At 45.7% G+C, this 20,233-nt stretch overlaps 2 protein-coding genes across 2 annotated transcripts; one reads left to right on the forward strand and one right to left on the reverse strand.

Moving 5' to 3' along the window:
• The first annotated feature begins 365 nt into the window (after window positions 1–365).
• Window positions 366–7,231, forward strand: CLDN16 (claudin 16). Its single transcript, XM_062499408.1, has 5 exons — window positions 366–482; window positions 5,019–5,121; window positions 5,364–5,528; window positions 6,583–6,774; window positions 7,092–7,231. The coding sequence occupies exons 1-5, from the start codon at window positions 369–371 to the stop codon at window positions 7,229–7,231; spliced, it is 714 nt and encodes a 237-aa protein (XP_062355392.1). The 5' UTR covers window positions 366–368.
• Window positions 7,232–15,224: 7,993 nt separating this feature from the next.
• TMEM207 (transmembrane protein 207) lies at window positions 15,225–19,259 on the reverse strand. Its single transcript, XM_062498768.1, has 5 exons — window positions 19,164–19,259; window positions 17,319–17,356; window positions 16,858–16,902; window positions 16,272–16,411; window positions 15,225–15,373 (listed from the first exon to the last, which is right to left on the reverse strand). Exons 1-5 carry the CDS (start codon window positions 19,257–19,259, stop codon window positions 15,225–15,227), a joined length of 468 nt encoding a protein of 155 aa, XP_062354752.1.
• Window positions 19,260–20,233: the final 974 nt, after the last annotated feature.

Genomic DNA, 20,233 nt, shown 5'->3' on the forward strand with positions numbered 1-20,233 from the left:
CCTGCCATGACACCTGCCTCCCCTGCCAGTGCAGGGCTCCAGTTACTGCGTGTCACTTGTGCCCAGCCCCATTTCTCTTCAGTCAGGCATGACAAGAACTGCAGCAGTGCAGGGCGGATTGGCTGCAGCAGCTCCCGTGGGCGCTCTCACCCTCCTCCTGACCCCTGGCAGGTGAGCACTGCTCCTGCAGCCATCTACCATCTACTACCACATGGCATCTTCACAAGCCAGGAGGTCCTGCTCTTCATGGTCACTTCCAGAGGGTGCTGGTCCTCTGGGACACTGAGACCCTGTCTCTGCCCCGGCTTTAAGAACAAGGCTGGGCACTGCTGTTTGCACTCCCCTGGATGTGCTGAGCACCTGCTGGCATGAAGTTTGTCCTCCAATATGTGGGCTGCTTTTTTGCTTTTTTCTCTGCCGGGTTTTTGATTATATCTACCTGGACAGACTGCTGGATGGTGAATGCTGACGACTCCCTGGAGGTAAGACTGGGGTGAGGAGAGCTTGATCACCAAAACCAATGTGTCCCAGAGAGAGTTTGTTCCTGGTATCATTGCTCCGCTCCACTCTCATGTTCTTTCTCCCTGTTGCACTCGATGAAAGTGGATGAGAATGAACAAAATTACTGTGGCAAGAGCAGGAGAAAAGTGGTGTTTTTTGTAATTCTCTTTGCCAGACTTTTTAAATCCGGACTGTGCACTTACTTAGTAAGTTCAGGAAAGTTCTACAGGCTCTAGCTTTAAATGTGCATGAACTTGAGAGGAGGAATTCTGTACCTCCAGCATGGATATTTTAGAGATGTTTCTAGTTCTGTAGTTCAGACTTCTTGGTGGAGAGATCCAGCATGTACAACTCTGGTCTTCAAGTCTTTCTCTGAACAGCCATTGAGCTACAGGGCTACCAGAAATTTAAGGGAAGCATGGGGACTCAATATTTCCTAGAACTCATGTGGACAGTAGCACTCGCATGCTAGAGAAAAGTATTGGCAAAAATTAATTGCAAACAAGGGAGAAGATTGCCCCTTACAGGCAAGGTGTGCCCCAAAGGCTCCACGCCTCAAGACTCTACTCCATGCTATTCCTCCAGCACTCAATACTGAAAATTTGTAATTTTCTTCCTAGCACAGCCATTCGTTTCTGTACATTTAAGCTGCAGGTCCACAGTGTAGGAATCTGCTTTCTGGCAAATTGTATCGTTTAGGCACTGAATGTGAAACACCTTCCAGGACAGAAAGTTTGGCTGAATGTATAAGGAGGAAACTTCTATCTGCTGTCCAGCATATGAAACCACGAGCTCCTCTGCACTCAGTGATTGCAATGCAGAGTTTAGCTGTAGCACATGAAGGGATGAATTACACAAGGAAAAAAGGATAAAACTAATGACAAGAAAAACTTTTTTGTCTATGCCACAAGAAATCCTGACAATCTGACTGTCAGAAACCCTGAAAGATGGATGTAAGTGCTGAGGTGATGATCCAATGCAGTTCCTGGTGGTCAGTGTGTCTGCTCAGTGAGCCTCTTTACAGGGCAAATAGAGTACACCCAGTGATGCTGGATGGAATATGACTCTTCGTTTGGGAGATATTTCAGATTCCTTTCAGGAAATATTCAGATGAATGTATCAGTATACTCAGAAGAGCCAAGGCAATCCAATAGTGGGGTAAACTAGATGAGAGAAGCCCAGCTCCTGAGCAGAATGTGTCCAGTAAAGAGCCGGTCCATTACCCTGAGGCTGTGTAACCTTGTCTTCCTGACGCAAAAGCACCTGCGATGGGCTGTCCCAAGTGCTCCATTAACACCCAGTTTGGTTATTAGCAACCACTATTCTCACATTCCTGCTCTGAGTGTGAATACTAAATAATGCAGTAAAACGCCCCCAGCCTTAATCCCTGACCACTGATCTCCTTAATGACCCTAATGACTCACTGCCTCTCTAAACGGGGGAATGTCCAAGGCCAGAAAGGCGTGGAGTTCCCACTGACTCCTGTTTTCAGCTGGAAAAAGGGTAAGTTAGGCAACTTCGACTCCAGGAGAGGGGAACTGAATCCTTCAGCAGCTGCTGGCTCTTGGCTGGTTGCTTGGCTTTGCCCTGGCCCCCAGCAGCTGGGGAGGATGAAGCCCTCACTGTGGTCCCACTGGAGAGGAGCATCCCGGGAAGAAGAGGCCAGGGAGTGCCAGGAGCAGCCACCTTCAGGGAGGGTGCAGGGGCCCCGACTCAGCTTTCACAGCCCCTCACCTCCCTTCAGAAACAGCCGGTTGCAGCCATACAGAAAGTTGCTTAAAATTGGTGACTCCTTGTGAAGCTTCAAGACAGGGCTGGGTCAATTTTTGCTGTAGTCTGTAGTGGAAAAAGCCCATAATGTGCTTCTCGACGAGTGCTGTACTGTGTAGACAGTCCCTGGCTGTTGCAGGTGGATTATAAATACCATCACTACTGTTAAACGCTGCCTGTTTTACTCTCAGGCTGGGCTTGTAGTCATTGTCTGCTGGCACGTTCTCAGAGCGGGGTAAAACACTGACTCACATCCCTTACGTGTTTGTGTTCTCTGCTTTCCCCAGAAGGAGAAGTGTGTGCTTGTTCTGTCATTTTATTTTTCTTTCTGTATGAGAATTATTTTGATATTAATTATACATTATGAATGGGATATAATTATATGTATTACAGTCATTATGCAGTTTATGTTTTACATGCACATTTGTGTTAGGGAAAGCAGGTCGTGGCAATGAGTTTCGTAATCGGAGTGGGGGATGAGGAGTCTGGTTGTGATGTTTTGCTATAGGGGGAGAGAGGTGATGGGGAACAACACCAACATGGTGCAGCCATGGGATGGGGAAATCCATGTACCCACATGATGCCCTGACCCCGGTCTCCTTTACAACACCGAGTTTCCATGTGCCTGAAGATCTGAGCTGTGAGCGCAAGGGAAGATGCCAAAGGATGGTTTGGGAGCAGATTAACAACCAGAAGGATCAACAGTGCACAAAGCAGAGGGAAGCAAGTGTTGGCCCTTGGCAGCAGAAACCAGAATAACTCAGCAGCAGCTCAGGGCAGCCACAGGTCCCCACCTGCTCCTATCCCTCCTGCACCAGGCAGTAGGACATTTATCCCTGGCTGCACACAGACTCTGTGGAGATGGGCTGGTTCCTGCTTTGCCCATGCTGGCTCTAGCAGGAATAGTTACAACTGAAACATCCCAAGAGTCGAAAATCATTAGTCAAGTTTTTGTTAGTCTGGGAAGGAGGTTGTTTCACAAGCTAGATTGTAACTGTTGTGCTTAAGACCTCTGTTTTGCTTGGAGGGTGATAAAGCCTGGAATCCCGTTAGTCTCTTTATAAATAATTTAGATGTAGATGCTGGTTGTAAGATTCAAAAAAACCAGTAATAACATCAGCAAGTGAGGAAGAAATTGACATTATTAGCTGAATATATGCAGAGTAGTATAAATAAGCCTATGATGGTTTAGGAGGAAAGAAATATTATATATATACAAGTGGAACAAAATGTAATTTAATAAAAATATGCTAATTTCAAGTGCAGCTTGAACAGTCGTGAGTTAAGACAGAAGAGGACCTGCAACTGCATTAAAAGAGCCATGGTAAAAATACATTGAATGTAAGAATGACAAATTGTTTTACAATACTTTCTTCTCTTGAAAAGCACAGAATCAATGAAATTAGTTTTTTCCATCAATGCTTCTCATTTTTCATCATATTTTTCATTAAATATGCCCTGAAATTCCCAGAAATGTTAAGCACTTTTCATCTTCATGAAACAAAAGACGTAGATTATTCTCATTCACATATAAATAGTATCTCTTCTATCTAGTATCAGTCTGAAGTAATGAGTAATTTCTCCTCACCTTTGATCCAGAGAGCAGTATCACAGAGGAGGTGCACAGTTTGGCTCAGACATTGTGTTGTGGAGAAAATATTGCACTTGGCTACAGACTTCAATACATCCTGAGTAAGACTTTATTACGTGTCTGAGATATGTTATTATCTGCTTTGTGATTTACACAGTGCAAGGAAAATTAATTTATTGCATCATCCAAGCAAGCCTGGTCCTCTTCCCCTGCATGAAACTCATTTGCTGGAAGAGTTTCCCTTGCCATTAACTGCAGCGGGTATCGCTGGCAGCTGTGGGAGGGCTGGAGTCCAAAGCTGCACCGACATTAACTCTGCTCCTTGTATGAGCAATTCCAGGAATATTTTAGAGGTACTTGTAGCCATATTTGCATTGGTAATGAAAACACCTCCCATAGTAAAGTGATTTATGGGAGGCTGGGCTGGGGATGATATCTACAGCTTGAGGACAGCAGAGACGATGAACCATGATGCTAGGGCATGGTCTGCCCCAGTCTGGATGTCTCAGTGGTGACTGTGGCTTGGGCACGCGTGGTCCCACGGCTGGCAGCACACCGGGAGCCCCAGGGCCAGGATCAGCAGCGGCTGCCTCTCATTTTCCAGCCAGTGTTTACGGCTGAGTCATTTGGGGACAGCCCTCCCCAGGTGTCTGCGGAGGGGCTTGCATCCAGACTCCTGTGCACTCCTCTGCCACCCTCTGAGCTGCTCCTCCTCCATCAGGATGGTGTAAGGAAGGGGAGCACAGGCAGCAGAATCTCAGGTTGTCTGGTCCATGGCCCTGCCCAGCTTCAACCTAGACAAGCATTTGGCAATGAGTGAACAAACCTGCTCTTAGATATTTCTGGTCAGCCACGCCCCCAGCCCCTCCCAGAAATTTCCTTCAAAATTTTTATCCTTACCAGTAGAAAAGGTTTTTGGTTATTTTTTTCCCTAATGTCTAGTCTGATTTTTTTTTTCTCTAATGTAAATACATCAGTAGAGACACAGAAAACATTGTCCTTTTCCTCCACCCTTCTGATATTTCTCTTCCAGCTAAACACTCTGGTTTACCATCATTGTAACTGGACCAGGATTTCTGTTGAAGGGCTGAGATGACCACCTGCTGTGTAGGTGGATATTTTAACCTATGGTCTTTTTTGTCGTCTTAATCCACAGGTGAGTACAAAATGCCGTGGCCTGTGGTGGGAATGTGTCACAAACGTCTTTGATGGGATCCAAACTTGTGATGAGTATGACTCCATCTACGCTGAGCATTCAGGTATGTAAGAGTCAAAGATGTTTCTACAAGTGGTGGGAGCACTTGAGTGTAGATTAAGAGTATCTGTTCTACTCAGTGACAGATAATTAGAGGCATGTTTCTTTTCTCAGTCAGGTGTTACTCCTAAGGCAAGCTGAAAAAAGCTGTACAAGGGAAAAAAAATGTTCCTATGGGATTTGACCCTATTACCTGCCCACATTTCTATTCCTTGTGCACGAGAATTATCTGCTTTTGTCCTCCAGTGAAGCTGGTGCTGACCCGAGCCATGATGATAACAGCAGACATCCTGTCAGGATTTGGATTTCTCTTCTTGATCCTGGGACTGGACTGTGTGAAGTTCCTTCCTGATGAGCCGCTCATCAAGCTGCGCATCTGCCTGGTGTCTGGGGTTTTGTTGCTCCTTGCAGGTATTTCCACACTGTGTCCCCATTCTGTAGGACACCCTTTAGCAAAATGGGGAAGCATTAAAAGCCTTTTATTTTGGTTGGTGATTTTCTGTAGGAGGAAGGATCTTTATTTGATTTATTTGTGTAATACATCTTCTTCTGTTCACCACCTGCTTCAAATAGCAAGTAGTTGAGTTTATCAGCTTTCAGTTCATGCTTTGACCAGGTGACTTGGCTTGGAGTTGACTGACACCCATTTACTGCTGTTTCACTGTGGAGCAGTCGAGGCTGTTGATATGGCAGAGAGGCCTTGCTGTACATTTCTAGACCAATTGCTGAAGGACTAGAAAGTCCTGGCATCCTGTTTTGGTACCTGGCTCTGCTGCAGATTCTGTGACCTTGGGCAAGTCACTTAGCCGAAAATCTCTGCACCTGATCTCTAATAAAAGGATAATAACATGTCTGTCCCTTCTAGGTGATAAATACCCAACTAGCTGAGGTGCTTTGCTGTTACAGCCAGTGGGAGAATTTTAAATACAAAAATAAATAGCCAACTAGGTACCAAATAATATCATTTGACTTTATGCCAGTATCAAACAGCTACCTTTTCTTCAGACTAAGCAGATTTAATAACTCACCTGAGCCACTGGGAGCACATGTAAAACATGTCAAGAGGCTCTTTTAAACATCTTTCATTCACTTCTCAAAGTTTGTCTGAAAAGCATCATCAAAGTTCTGAAAATCAAAACAGATCAGAAAATTAAATTCTGGAGACAACTTTACAAGCAGCTGAGAGGGGAGGAGCTTTCTGCCTTTTTCTGCAGAAACCTGAGTGCTGCCAGTGAGCTGGAGGTGTGTGTGAGTGCCAAGCCATGAGGTGCAGCCCCTGCCTGGCAGCACGGGGTATCAGCAGGAGCCAGGCTGAGCCCTCCAAAGGCTGAGCATGGACAGGGGCCAAAACCTGCTGTCCCAGGAAGGTCTTCTCACCCTGAAGTGTGACCCAGCAGACAGCAGCTATAGCTTTAAATCTGATTCCTCGTGGTTCTGTGTGTGACACCCTTCTCCTGCCCTGCAGGTCTCCCTGGCATCACGGGCTCCGTGTGGTACGCTGTGGATGTCTACGTGGAGCGCTCCTCCCTGCTCTTCCACAACGTGTTCCTGGGCATCCAGTACAAGTTTGGTTGGTCCTGCTGGCTCGGCATGGCAGGGTCACTTGGCTGCTTCTTGTCCGGGTCCCTGCTCACCTGGTGCATGTATCTCTTCAGAGGTGAGGAAGCAGGGCTGCAGCACAGCTCAGGGGTAGTGCTCAGGGTGTGCTACGGGTGCACAGAGTGGGGAAAGTCCTTTGGCATGGTTGCTCATCTCCCTTGGTGATATTTTCAGCTGTAAAATGGGAACAGTCTTAGGCAGCTCTAGAAAGCACATCAAGGTCTTCATGCGGGAGCTGAGGTGTAAGGATGACATAAAGTGTGTTGTTATTATGTCACATCTTGGAGTGCTGCTTTCCCTGGATAATGAAACTTTGCAACTGAAAGTCACCAAGCACTCATTAGCAGTTCCTATTTCTCTCCCTGTGCATCACAGAGACCAGTTCTGGAAGATTCCACTCTGCCTACTCCTTGAGGAAAGGCTATTCCTCAGCTGCGACCGTCGTAACAAACGCGCATTTGCCATCCTCACAAACAGCCACCTCCAAAATGTATGCAGTGGACACAAGGGTGTGAGGAGGAGGTAAGTGCTCCAGAAGGAGCTCTGCTTTTATTTCTGGCGGATTGCACAGAGACTCAAGTTCTTGTGGTTGTGATACAGATGCGGTTGAATTCCAAGGATCTACTGTATGCTACCATGTTTGCATTATGAAAGCTTCAAAGCACCTTTCCTTCAAGAAAGTAAACTGAGAAGATCCTGCTTTCTGGAATCCTCTTGTCTTGAAAGCTGAGGCCACTTGCACAAGCATGGACTGAAATAACCAACACAAACTCTTTTCAGCATTTGTTTCAACACTATTGGTAGAAGTGAGATAAATCAGCCATTCCTGAATCACACCACATTGCTCTGTATGAAGATCCCCAAATTTCAAGATGGATCTGTTCCATGTCTGGCAGTGTGTCAACAGAGTGTACAAAGGAGAAAATCTTGGCAAAGGGAGGGACTGACTTTCTGACCAACATCTGCACCCTGTGCACTCAGCATGGGGTCTGCCCCTCTTACAGGCAGCTGGGGAGATTTTCAGGAGATAAGAGCCATGTTGAATGTCTGACTCTCTCTTTGGTCCATGAACCTCTGCACTGAAAAAAGATTCTAAATGCAGGTGCATTCTTCCCTGAAAAATACAGTCCTTCTCAGTCAGTGCTAAAAGGTACACTACAGATGCTCTAAACTCACTGGAACCTGGAAACTGCCAGCTTCATTCTGCTTAATAAAAACATTGCTCGGACAAAGTGAGTGAAGATGCAAAAACTGAACTGGTGCATTACAATATACCAACATTAGCTAGAAACTAGGATAAATGATACTAAAACCCATTGTCTCTTTCCATCCAAAGGTATTTAAACCTAGTTAAGGACTGCTGTCCCCTGCTGCAATCCAGGCTGCCATAGGCTGGATGAGGTTAAAGCCCCAGCCAGGTCTTCACTAGGGTGGGGGAGGAAAAACCCTGTATGGCTTAACATGTTCCCTAAGGAGGGATGTGGACATTCTTTCATGCCTTTAGTAGAGAGAGAAATTGAGACGGAGTTTACTTAGGGTTGGTAGGAACCGCCCAAATGAAATCCTTTCTGACCATGGACACCACACCCTATCATGGGCACTGAGGGTTGGGAAAAATCTCCCAGCACAGAGATTTAACTGCTTAGGGGCAGTGGAGAAACAAAGGTGGAGTCTCAGCTGGGTGTGCACAGTTGTGTGTGCTGAAGCACTACCAGAGGTAGGCTTCCTCCATGGACTGCTTGATGGGGAAGCTGGATTTCCTTCTCCCAGGCAGTATGAAGTGAAACCTTATGTTATGTGGGCCACAGGGAGATGGGCTGGCTGAGGATGGAGCGAGCTGTGTCCCAAGCAGCACTTCTGATAATTCCTATGATGGAAAACGAAGGGCTGAGTCCTCTGATGAATTATCCTGGAAACAGCGCCTTGTGCTGCAGCACAGAACTGACCAGCAAGGCCAGAACACAGCCCTGACGTGGCTCCAAGCCAAGAAGCACCAGGGCCTGGAACAGACAGGAGACAGGTCCATATGGCCCTGCTGCAGGCCCAGGCACCTCCACAGGGCTCAGAGCACAGCACAACCATCTCAGCAAGAGCCCTGGTGGCAGCTCTGCTGCCCAGGCAAGGGAGGCTCGTGCCTGCAGAGTTCATGCTGCTTCAGCTGCAGACGTTTATGTCAGCCAAACTGAGAGCAGGTTACTGCCAACAGATGAGCTATATCAAACAGATGTAAACACGGTAGGAGAGGTGACAGAGGCTTTTTTACAAGGTCCTGAGAGACAACGAACACAAGAGTTATGAGTGATGCGATGGATTCACAGATTGTACCAAGAATGCACAAAGAGATCTGGAGGTGACAGGAATTTTTGTCTGTTATTGCAGGAAACTGCATTCAGACATTCAGAGCTTGATAGCTGAGGTTTTTTTTTTTTTTTTTGATTTTTTTTTTTAATTTTTTAAAAACTTCTTTTACAGCCACATCAGAAATGTGTTTTCTGTGGGTCTTTGGGGTAGGAGGACTGACACTGCTGATACTCTCTGCCAGAGGAGGGAAACTCTGAGAACATTTTTGGATCTGCTTCCTGGGCTGTGTCCCTGCTCCCCTGGTCCTTCAGAGACACACTGAGAAGGAGATGGAGGGTGAACACACCCCAGAGGCAGAGCTGTGTTCAGTGACTGCTCCACTGCCCGCATCCCCGCTCCTGCCCAGAGAGCCAAACACTCCCTCAGCCTCCCCGGGGGAGGAGAGATGCTGCAGGCAGCCTCAGCCCGGCTCACCCAGCTCAGAGAGGCTCCTGGGGAGGAGGTACCCAGCAAAGACATCCTCAACTCTGAATCAAATGTTCCCCAGCCTATGCAGCCAGTACATTATCCCTCCCCACAAAAACCCAGGGGTGCCCACCAGCCTCTTGCTGCAGTTTTCTATAGTTTTTTTTTTTCTGAGCACAAAGGTTATTTCTTGCTGTGAATATTTATTTTTTGTTTACCAGAGAAGAAATGCAGGTATAATTACAAATCTCATACCACCGATTTCCCCTCTTCAGCGCTTGAGGAGAATTCTGGGCCTTTGTCCTAATGGTCTTCAGCTTGTTTTAAGGTGGTGGGAGGTGTTTTGTGACTTGTAACACGTGGATCACAACAAGCAGTGGCTCAGTGGGTACTGAAAGGCTCTGCACTGATCAGGGGTGAATATTGAGGATTAGTTTCTTTAGTCCCTCCAGCCCTGTGTTCCTCCTTGGGGTACACAAATAGAGCACACACATACCCCAAATACTGCTTTAACTCATCCTCCTCAAAAACACTTCAGATGCAAAGAATTTATGTACAAATATTCTTTTCATATGAAGAAGAATATTGTAGCAACACTTGTGAGCCTCCCTTTTTCAGTATCTGTATAGAATAAGAGTTAATTCTTTAATCATACTTCTATTCCAGACAAACTCTATGGTAGGTTTTGAGAATCTATCTCCTGCACAAGAGAACCAGGAAAAGGTCACAGAAACTTAAGTTTTGCTGGGTTAGTGTTTTGTAGCAAGTCCAATACTGCATTGCTTCATTATTCAAATTCTGCTGACAGTCTATCTGATGTTTGGATCAGCTGTTAATATTTAATTGTTAATCCCTGTTTGATTTAATATTGACACTGTTTTCATGACTGCAGGATTCACTCCTCATTAGCTCATTATCAGGTCAGGTGCAGATCTATTTTAGTTTAATTTTATATTCATTAGTGAGAAACCTCCCTGAAAGTAAAGAGGACTTATTTTTTCTTTCAAAATCAGAACCAGTCCCTAAGGCTAAAGATGTATCAGGTGAGCTCAGTTATTAAGGTATTTCTTTAATACCTACCTGCATTCCATTCAGCAGCGGCTCACTAGGAATGACAATAGACTGATTTCCCTCTCCTGATGGTCATTGACTGCTTACCAGGGTTTTTTGCTCAATTGCAACTTCCAGGTGAGCTGAGGTCATTTGATCCATCAGTTCCAACAGCTTTTTAGGTTTCTCCATGTTTTCACTAGCTTATAAGGAGGAGTATTTTTCTATGTTTGGGTACCTCGGTTTTCATTTCCCAGGGCATAGGGAGAGTCAGGGATTTAGCTGAGAGCATGGAGTAGCACCTTTCCTCCCTGTGTGCCTGCCCCAGGGTGCTTCCTTGAGCTGGGGCTCCCCATTGTCCTCTCCCCTGACAGCTCCCTGCATTCTGCCAGGGATCCAGCTGGCTGCAGGTTATGGAAAACAGTGAAGTGTTTAGGTAAGGTCTTTGCTAAGTTGATTCCATGCCTTGCAGATAGCTATTGATTTCCCATTTTGATACAGGCAAGTGAGGGAGATAAAAAAAAATGACATCTGCAATGGCTGTCCTTTTCTGCCTGCAGCATCTCATCCTCTACTTGCCTGGATCAACCTTGCTCATGAGGGCTTTTAACATCTCCAGCTGTAATTAGTGCTCACTCCTACTGTGACCTTGTGAACTAGGCTATCTCCTATTGCAGCTGCATCAGTTTCCCAAGATATGGATTTCCTGCCTTTTCACAGACATTGCCATGTGAGTTTGGTGTGAATTCAGCAGATCTGAACAATTATTTCCAGTAGACAGGAGCAGCAGTGTAGAACTGTGTTTTTCTTACACGCTGTAACATCAGTGGGACATAATAAACACAATTGCCTTTGAGTGTCGCATCTCCCTAACCTGCATCCAGGTTTTGCTCAGGTGTTTTGCCAAGTGACCTGCTTTGACTCCTGTGAGGGGAATCACTGCTGTCCTGCAAGGACACACAAAAGGCAGCAGCACAAACAGGACCAGTTCTTGGGCATGGGGGAGTGATTCTGCAGGCTGCCTAGACCTTTGCTGGCAGCTGCAAAGCTCAGACCCCAGTCTACACCTGCAGCAGTGCATCTCCAGCAGCTGAAGTCTTTGTCCCAGCTTAGACACATTTACTTAGAGTCATTTCATAAACTTTCCAAGAGACAAAAGTAAAATTCCACCAAGAATGCAAGGTTCTCTCTCAGCTGGGGCTGGACTCCCACAGTTTGCTCTTCTGCATCTGTTAAATATTGCGGGCGAGTGATTAATGACTGAAATACTCTGTCCAACCGCAGTTACGGCAGTGAGAACTATTTCCTCCCTGGAGCTCCTGGGCTCCTGCTGTAAAATGCCTTTGACCGAGGAAGAAAAGTGCCAGAACTGTGCCATCTAGTGACCCAAAGAGAGCGGGCATCTGTCCCCAGTCCCGTCCTCACCCTCCCTGCACAGAAGTCTTCAGCCCATAATGCAGAATTTTGGATGACAATTACCAAAAAAAAGATTAATGAGCATATAAATTATTTTCCCATCTTTCATGTCCAACCCTCCTGGCATTCCAAACTGATGCCCTGTTATGGCTCAGCTACCTCTGGTTTTGCTCTATTTTGCCTGACAGCCACTTTGATTTATTATTATTCAGCTCTTAATCTGCAGAGGTGGAAGTCCAGCCATGCGCCTCACCACATGCCCTTTGTCTTTTGCTTCCAGAAGGTCACCAAGCAATTGGTTCCTCTGCACTGCTCCCATTTCCCCCCACAAGTCTTGCTGATGACAAATTCTTCCCACAAACACATCTGCCTTCTAGTATTTTCTGCATTTTTTTTCTTGAGCTGTTTGCCATTTCTTCTCAAAGTCAGCAGGAAGTGTAAGTCAGAGGACGAGTGGCAGCCAAAGAGTCACAGCAGGACTAGTGCTTTTCCAAGGTGAACCCTATTCCTAAGGTGATGAATTACAAGGAAATGGTTCTTCTTTCCTTGCAATTCTGGAAACATCAGCCAAACTTCATTAACTGCCCTCATTAAGAACTGAATGCTTACAAAAAATACCAATTACCCTGCAAAATCTCTACTTGTGTAAGAATAGGAACACAGGTCTGAAGAAACCTTGTCCATTCTGCTGGAGAACACGAGAGTGAGGTGGCAAGCTGGGAGAAGCAGCTTCTGCAGGGAATAAAAGGGTGGGGCCGCCCAAAGTGCTTTTGTAGAAGGAAGAACCCCATCCTCTTCTCCATTCCAGTGATCAGGAAACCAAGGATCAGGACCCTGAGCCCATTCCCTTCCCTACCCCAGGGCAGCAGCAATATTAGTTTATGTCCTCCCCACAGCAACCCTACACGAGCTATTTTGTGCAGATACCTCCTGGCTTTCAGCAGTTTTTGGAAGCTCCTGTTGTTCCTGTCATGTTGCACAGGTACCACAGCACACAGGTTCTACCAAGCTGGTGGCTCCAGATGGAACCTGATTTTGGACAGCCACTAGCTTACTTTTACTCTGAGCCACTTGCCACAATTCTGATGGAATAATTTGATTCCTTCTGTGCATAATTAAAGTGCCTCAAACATGAAACTGAAGGCACTTGTATGAACACAAGTAGCAAGGGAACAGACCCGCTCCCTCGAATGTTTCTGTGTGCTGAAAGTCTTGCTTGCCCTCTGTTGGGTGGCTGGGGAAGGATTTATCACCTCGGGAGTCACTTAAGAAAGAGGGATGCAGAGGGATTGGAGGCACTGAAACCTGAGCAGTCCTTGCTTGTTAGCCTCTGCAGCCATCTGATTAGAAGGTGACATTCAGTGAAATTAAAGGCAGCAATTTATTTAGAGCCAAGCCATTAATAAGCAGGAGGCAGTAATGTTTTATGCAGCACATAATGCAGACAACCTGTGGAGTTCTCTGCCATGAAGGGGTCACTGAAGCAAACAGTGTGTAGGTGGGAATAAGTGACAGCTGATTTAATGCCCACTAACAGGCTATGCAAACTGCAGTGACAAACATAATCAAATCTCATGCTTCAGGGCATAAATTGAAGGGGTTGATTGGTAGAAGCAGTTATGTACATGAAATATCTGATCCTGAGAGGTGGGGATTACCTGCAATTCTTACCAAGTTCAGCCAGCAAGAGGACACTCAGAAGTTGCTTGATTTCTCCCCTGGCTAAGTCTGTACTTGCTGATTTTCCTTATTAATAATCCCAGTACCATTTTAGCCTGCTGGCACAAATATTCATTTGGCTACGAGTAACATTTATTTCCTTTCACACAAGAGTCAAACATTAAAGCTGCTTCTAAAATCAGATTTTAGGGAGATAATTTGCAGTGGTGCTGGCAAATATTTTTTTCTCAAAATACGTTGCAATTCTTTATCTGGAAAATGTACTTACATAGAATAATTATGAGGATATGATAACCTTCAGTGCATTCATCTTCCCAGTTTCCTTCCTGAGCACAGGAACTGGTGCTAATCTCACTCCATAGGTGGGGAGGTGCTCCATGAGGCAGGTTGTGGGTCTCCACTCAGTTTTTGGGAATCTAATCCCAGATGGACCCAGCTGCCCAAATTGGGCTGATGGTCCCAGAGCATAGGATCGGGGGTGACATTGCCTTCTGCAACAGGAGAGGTCTGACTGCACCCCCAGCCCTTGCCACTGAGAGAGCAGAGGCACAGAGGTCAGGCAGGCTGAATTCAGCCTTCAGTGACCTGCCCATGACAAAAGGGAATCTTTGCTTTCATCTGGAATCCAGCTAAGGGGGAAATTCAGCATCTTTCTTCAGTAATTTGAGAACTAGTTAGGCTAATACCTCCAAGGAATGACTTTGTTTGAGATGATCCTGCTTGGGCACAAGGAAGTCTGGATGGCTTGTTCAAGAATTTTCCATTCTGTCTGCAGTGATCACCTCAAAGAAAATGGTGTTCTTTATCCTAATAGATTTCTGCAGCTAAGTACTAAGTACCTAAGCCCCTAATTCATGTCTGTGGGGAAACTCCATGTGGATCCTGGGCCATTCAAAGCCTTCTGGTCTGCAGTGCTAGGGCAAGAGTAGCTGAGGACAGTCACCATGAAATTAAGAACATCTCAAATGAGCAAACTCACTTTTCTTAAATGCTCTGTAACCAGCTCCTGCCACTGCTACTGCTCCATAATCCCTCTCTTCTCTTTTCTCTTCCCTGGCTGTAAATTTGCTGCCTTTTGCACTAGACAAATCTGATATGTTGTGCTAAATATTTTAAATATGGCAAACGATCCTTCATCACAGAGTGATTGCATTGCAATGTATTAGAACAACATGACTTTGCCAGAGGGTGTTTCTTGGCACAGTCAAGGAGGCAGCCCAAGCTTGAGAAGTAACTATCAAGTCATTTATCAACATTTGGTTCTAAAATACATGGGGTTGCACCAGCTCAAGCGGCCTTACAGAGATAAATCTAGAGGCTGAGCCAGATACCCCAAATACAGACAGGCCTTTAAGGAAGCTTCTTGAAATCCAGAGATATCAAAGTGTCAAGCTGAACTCCTGTGACAGGTTCAACACGTATTTTTGGCATTTATTCTGTTGCATTTAGTCTTGTCTTTCAGGTTCAGATGAAATATGTGCTGCTTTTCAGTCTCTCGGCCAACTTGTGGAAAGGACTGATTTGACCTCACACTCCTTTAGCCTGATGGAAGATCTCTGATGAACCAAGTAGGATCACCGAAAGCCAACGTGGTGTCTAAGGCTTGTTTTCCTTCATAACTTCCTCATAAGATGGAGGTAATTCAGGTCCCCCGAGGCTGAAGCATGGGCCAGGAGAAGAGGAAATCTCTTCACTCATGCAGGGGCTCAGGGATCCAGCAAATGGGCACGGAGGTGCTTCAGTAGCTGGGGAAAAAGCAAAGTCACAACTGTACAGCAAACAGGCATGAAGAGCAAGTGTGGGAGTGAGAGGGGTAAGCCCAGAAGGAGCTGCCAAACCACTTGGAAGCAAGAAGGGCATGGATGTAATTTATGAAGGGTGGCATCACAAAGTCTTTCACCACAAACTCCAGATACAAGAAGTTGGGACAGAGGAATTTGGGTGGGTTTGGGGTGGGTCCTCCCTGGCTATGACCACCCAGAAAGCAGGTAATATGTCCTCTGGGAAGGGCTTAGCCTAATGACAGGATTAGCTTTCTTTTTCTTGGAGGGATGTTGTCCGGCTCAGCCTGCTGATGCTGCTGGCCATACTCCAGGTCAGTTCTGCATGCTGCACAGTCATTATAGCCCAGTCTTCAAAATCTGGGTGATCCTGGGGGAATGTTGAGGGGGATGCCACAATGAACAGCACCCACCAGGGTGACAGACCCCAGAGTGTATTAGCCAGTTGAGCTGTCTACTGGGGTAGTTCGAGTTAGACCAGTACAGTTTTGACTGAGTGAGAAATGAAGGACACTGGAAAGGGTTGCCTGACCCCAGAGCCTGTGGCTGCATGTGTTGGGATGCTGAGTGGCCTGGCACTGAGGAGAAAGTCCCACACCCCTGGTGTTTGCCTGGCCAAGCCCCAGCTAGGCACCTTTGGGACACATGGACACACAAGGACAGCACCAAGATATGGCTCAGTGAAAAGTGGATGTGGCTTCACCCTCCAGCCCATGGTCTGGACATGTCCCTGAGATGCCAGCTGTTCACCAGCAATGCCCCTGGCTGCATCTCACCCCCACTTAAGCCTGACTGCTTTTTCCTGGGTTATGGATGGACCACAGGAAGGCCAGCAGGACCTTGCAGCAGGGACAGGACTAACCACAAAAGGCATCCGAGCTGCTGAGGGCAAAGACAGCCATGGTGCTTCGGGGGAGGCAGCTCCGCCGCTTCAGCCAGCACTGCAGGCAGCAGCAGATCCCGCAGGACAGGAGCACAGCCAGGAAAAACAACACCAGGAACCTAAGGCAGAGGCAGCAGGGGAGGGACAGCACTGTCACCATCTGCGCGCAGTGCTGACAGATGGCTGCACATCTTCAAATTAATGTATTCATTAACATCTTTTGCAAATAGCCCTTAAACGTTGTGGTTTCCCCACCAGCACACTGGACATGATCAAAGTCCCCAGAAACCAATGTCTCACTCTTGAGTGCTCAGCAACGAGTGCTGGCTGGAAATTCAAACATTTCTCCCTGAAATCATCCATTGTTTTTTCCCAGCTCAGTTGTCAGCATACAGTGAGGAGGATATGGATAAATGATTTCCATTAGTTTGTAAAGACAGAACACAGGGACAGCCTAGGAGCAATGCTCTCTAGCTATCAGTCTCTCTTAATGCCTTTCTCTCCATATATCCATCAAAGAATATTATTTGCCAGTTTTTCCCCCTAAAGCAGACCTGAAACTTACCACACATACCAGCTGCTAAAGTTTTCATTGCTCTGTCCAAGACACCTAAAAAGGGAAAGAATAGAAAGGACTTCCAGTCCAGTGTGAGGGAGCTGCTGTACCCACCTCAGCACACCTACCAACACAAAGACAATCACCACCACTAAGCAGAAGATTGAGAAGTTTTCTCCCATGAATAGAGCCCCTTAAAAATTTCTCTGTATGGATGGGAGCAATGCAGATGATGCAAGAATAGAGTGCCACTTGTTTGCCTTTCAACACTGGCACCTGCCACCAGTGTTTTTGCTGAGAACCCAAAGGGTTTCCAGCCTCCATTTCCTCTTTTGAAAAAAAACCCCAACCCTAAATGACCTTTTCCTAGAAGTCCTCATTCCTCTGCTGTGATGGTGTGCCAGGCAGGAGCACCCTGAAAGAGTATGGGGTAGGGGCAGCCACGAGTGAGAGAACAAAGCCACACTCACCTCTCGCCAAGCTCACAGTCCGACCCAGAGTCTGCTGACTGAAAACACACATGTAAATCAGAGAGGGCAGGTATGTTTTGTTTTTTACAATTTATCAGTATAATTACTGTTAGAGTGGGAAGTTGGAGAGGAAGACCCATATGAGTGCAGGTCCTGCAGGGTTGAAACCAGACCTCTCCTTAGGGATCTGCGTCTGTGGGGGTCTGCTTTGAGCCAGCTCAAACCAAAACCAGCAGAGAACCTCACCAAGAGCTCAATAAATTCAATAGCTTGAAGATGAAAACTAGGCCAAGGAGAAAGCATTCTTTTTGATGTGAAAGAAAGAAAGACAAGAGCAGGGAAACACCAGCTGGAGTCTGAGACCTGCTTACTGCACTGGGCTTTGCTATTCTGAAACGCCTGCTGAAAATGCCCCATAACCAAATTTTTGTTCTGTGGCTCATTTCTGGGGGGAGATAATTGTGAATGCAGCAGTAAATTTGAGTTGTTTTGACCAGCATTGTGCTCTACCCAGCATTTTCCTGTTTTCAGGTAGTAGTGGTGCATCATTCCCAGAGTCAGGTTTCAGGTATTGCAAATATGTGAACCTGAAACTTGTTTTTCAGGTATATTTTCTATTCTCAGCTCAAGTCAGTTTACTTCTGCAAGCCTTGTTGATCTTAGCCTCAGTTTCATATTATCTGTGCAAAAAGTAACCCGAGCAGTTCATCAGTATAATTGAATCCAATTCAATAGATTTTTTTGGCTGACTGGTGTTAGGTGTGTTATTACAGTTGCCCAATGGTGCTACAAAAAATTCAGATCAGGTATAGGATTGTGATAACACTGGAAAGCAGAATGAACAAGATAGGGGGATTTAGATTTATTTATTGGAAAAAAAAACAATTAGAAGGTAATTTGTAAATAATTATTTTGGATTTCCCTCTGCATACATCCAAAACACTTAGAGATTTTTGACTTTACGTCAAACTGGAAGGCTCTGCTCTGAATTAGAAATTTGTTTTAAATATGCGTAACTGAAAGATCTCATTTTAAATCTCTAATTAACAGGTTCTTTTTGTTATGCAAAGCTCAAGCCACTGTAAACAGCAAGAAATCCCCCTCCAAATCTCTATAATGTGTCTGATCCTGTGCACATACTGCCTTTCAGTCCCTACTTTCACCAGAGGTCTTTGCGTATAGTAAGTCTTTCACAGAAAGCATTATCTGTGAAATTTCACAAGTGGCTGAAACCCAAATGAGGACTAGAGAGAAAGACAGAAGCTTCAACTCTTCCAGACGTGTCCTTTTAAAAGTGAGCTAATTTGCCATGTCACACATGCACCCTGGTGCAGAATATTTTAATTCTTTTAGGGTTTTTTTTGCACTTCAACTGATTATTAAATAACAGGTCAAAAGCAAATAGCTGATTGCTGTGATTACATGTATCCTGAGTATTATTCATGGCTGAATGACAACCTCTGAACTCTCTTTTATCATCTTTCAAACCAGCTCAGCAGAGCCACCTTAGCATAGTTAAACTGCAGCAAAGTGCATCTGCTCTGAGGCAGGAATCTGTCAGAGCAACCAAACACCCACCCGTGCTGCTGAAGCTCCAAGCTCTTCCATTTCAATAGCCACAGACAGAATAAAGGACAAAGGCAGTAATGTTTTCTCTGCATTAATTGGAATTTTTGTGAGCATTAAATTTTCCCAAAATTCATTAGGTCCTCAAAAAAAAAAAAAAATCCTTCATAAAATAATAACAGGAAAAAAAAAAGCTGATGACTAAATTCTATAAAAGTTGGACTCTTTCCCCTGCAAAATCCCCAAAATCACCCTGGTCCCAGTGAAGGGTTTGGTTACCTGGAAGAAGGTTAAACACAGAACTCCAGTTCCTGCTGTGATCCATGAAGTAAAACACAAAGCTCCAGGTCTCCCCATTATCAGTGTGAGAAACATTGGAAGAGCTTTGTTTGCAGCAGTGTTTTACCCTCTGTAATTTGGTGCTTTTAAAACTTCTCTGCACATCGTGCCTGCAGCCAGAGAACACGTTACCCAATGGCTTCTTGTGCCTCAGAAATCACTGCTAGCCAGGGAGTGAATTTGGGTTTGCAGGGACACAAACAGCTACCAGAAGTTAAAGGAACACTGATTTAAGGTCAGCACCTTGCAGTTGTTTCAGTATTTTCATAGCTACTCACAAATTCCTGCTGCTGAACTTAGTTCCATATTAACCCACAGCTGCATTTAACAGGACCTGCTACAAATAAAGAGTCACTGGTGTCCGTGCAGTGGGGCCATGCTTCCATGGCATGCTGCCTTCAGATGGAATACTGGCATTACAGAAAAAGCAGAGGTAGCTCTAACCGTGTCCTGTGTGCTGTGCCTGCCACCTCAAACCTGCACCAAGGATGAAGGAAACCCTTCCCAGCCTGAGATAACCACCACCAACACCAGGTACTGCTGTTATGCAGCTGTCAGGGTTTGCCAGGAAAATGCAGCTGAAAAAATCACATACATCCCCAGTGCTTCTTACAAGGGTCACAGAATTTCACTGCACATTCAATTCCTGTAGAGCCATCCAGGTGATGTGGTAAAACAGGGGTAGGAGATGGTTTGCACCATAGCTCTGATCCCCTGGGAAGGGACAACCCCAGTTTGTTCAGCAGTCAGTAATAGGTTGTCACTGAAGTTTACAGCCCGTGGCTGAAATGCACCATTAACTGTGGTTCTCCCAGATTTTAACACAAAGGGTGTTGCCATGAATATGTTTAGTCATCACTCCAGAGTTAAGCATTATGCTGGGGTGCTATTACTCCTGTAATGATTGACAAAGCTGAGCTGCTCTTGAGATGTACTTCTGTGGCTTTGATTCAGCTGAAAGGTCAAGAAGTCTAACCAGCTGTGATATACATGCACAACACAGGTTTGTT

This window comes from Cinclus cinclus, chromosome 10 (genome assembly GCF_963662255.1).
Source record: "Cinclus cinclus chromosome 10, bCinCin1.1, whole genome shotgun sequence".
Lineage (NCBI taxonomy): Eukaryota > Metazoa > Chordata > Aves > Passeriformes > Cinclidae > Cinclus > Cinclus cinclus.

Excerpts from the sequence above, each read along its gene's own strand:
- CLDN16 (XM_062499408.1), top strand. The coding sequence starts at position 369 with ATGAAGTTTGTCCTCCAATATGTGGGCTGCTTTTTTGCTTTTTTCTCT. Across the intron at positions 483-5,018 it reads ATGCTGACGACTCCCTGGAG|GTGAGTACAAAATGCCGTGG; the intron begins GTAAGACTGGGG and ends CTTAATCCACAG. Across the intron at positions 5,529-6,582 it reads GGTTTTGTTGCTCCTTGCAG|GTCTCCCTGGCATCACGGGC; the intron begins GTATTTCCACAC and ends CCTGCCCTGCAG.
- TMEM207 (XM_062498768.1), bottom strand. The coding sequence starts at position 19,259 with ATGTTTCTCACACTGATAATGGGGAGACCTGGAGCTTTGTGTTTTACT. Across the intron at positions 16,412-16,857 it reads TTTAGCAGCTGGTATGTGTG|GTTCCTGGTGTTGTTTTTCC; the intron begins GTAAGTTTCAGG and ends CCTCTGCCTTAG. Across the intron at positions 15,374-16,271 it reads CAGCTCGGATGCCTTTTGTG|CTACTGAAGCACCTCCGTGC; the intron begins GTTAGTCCTGTC and ends CTTTTTCCCCAG.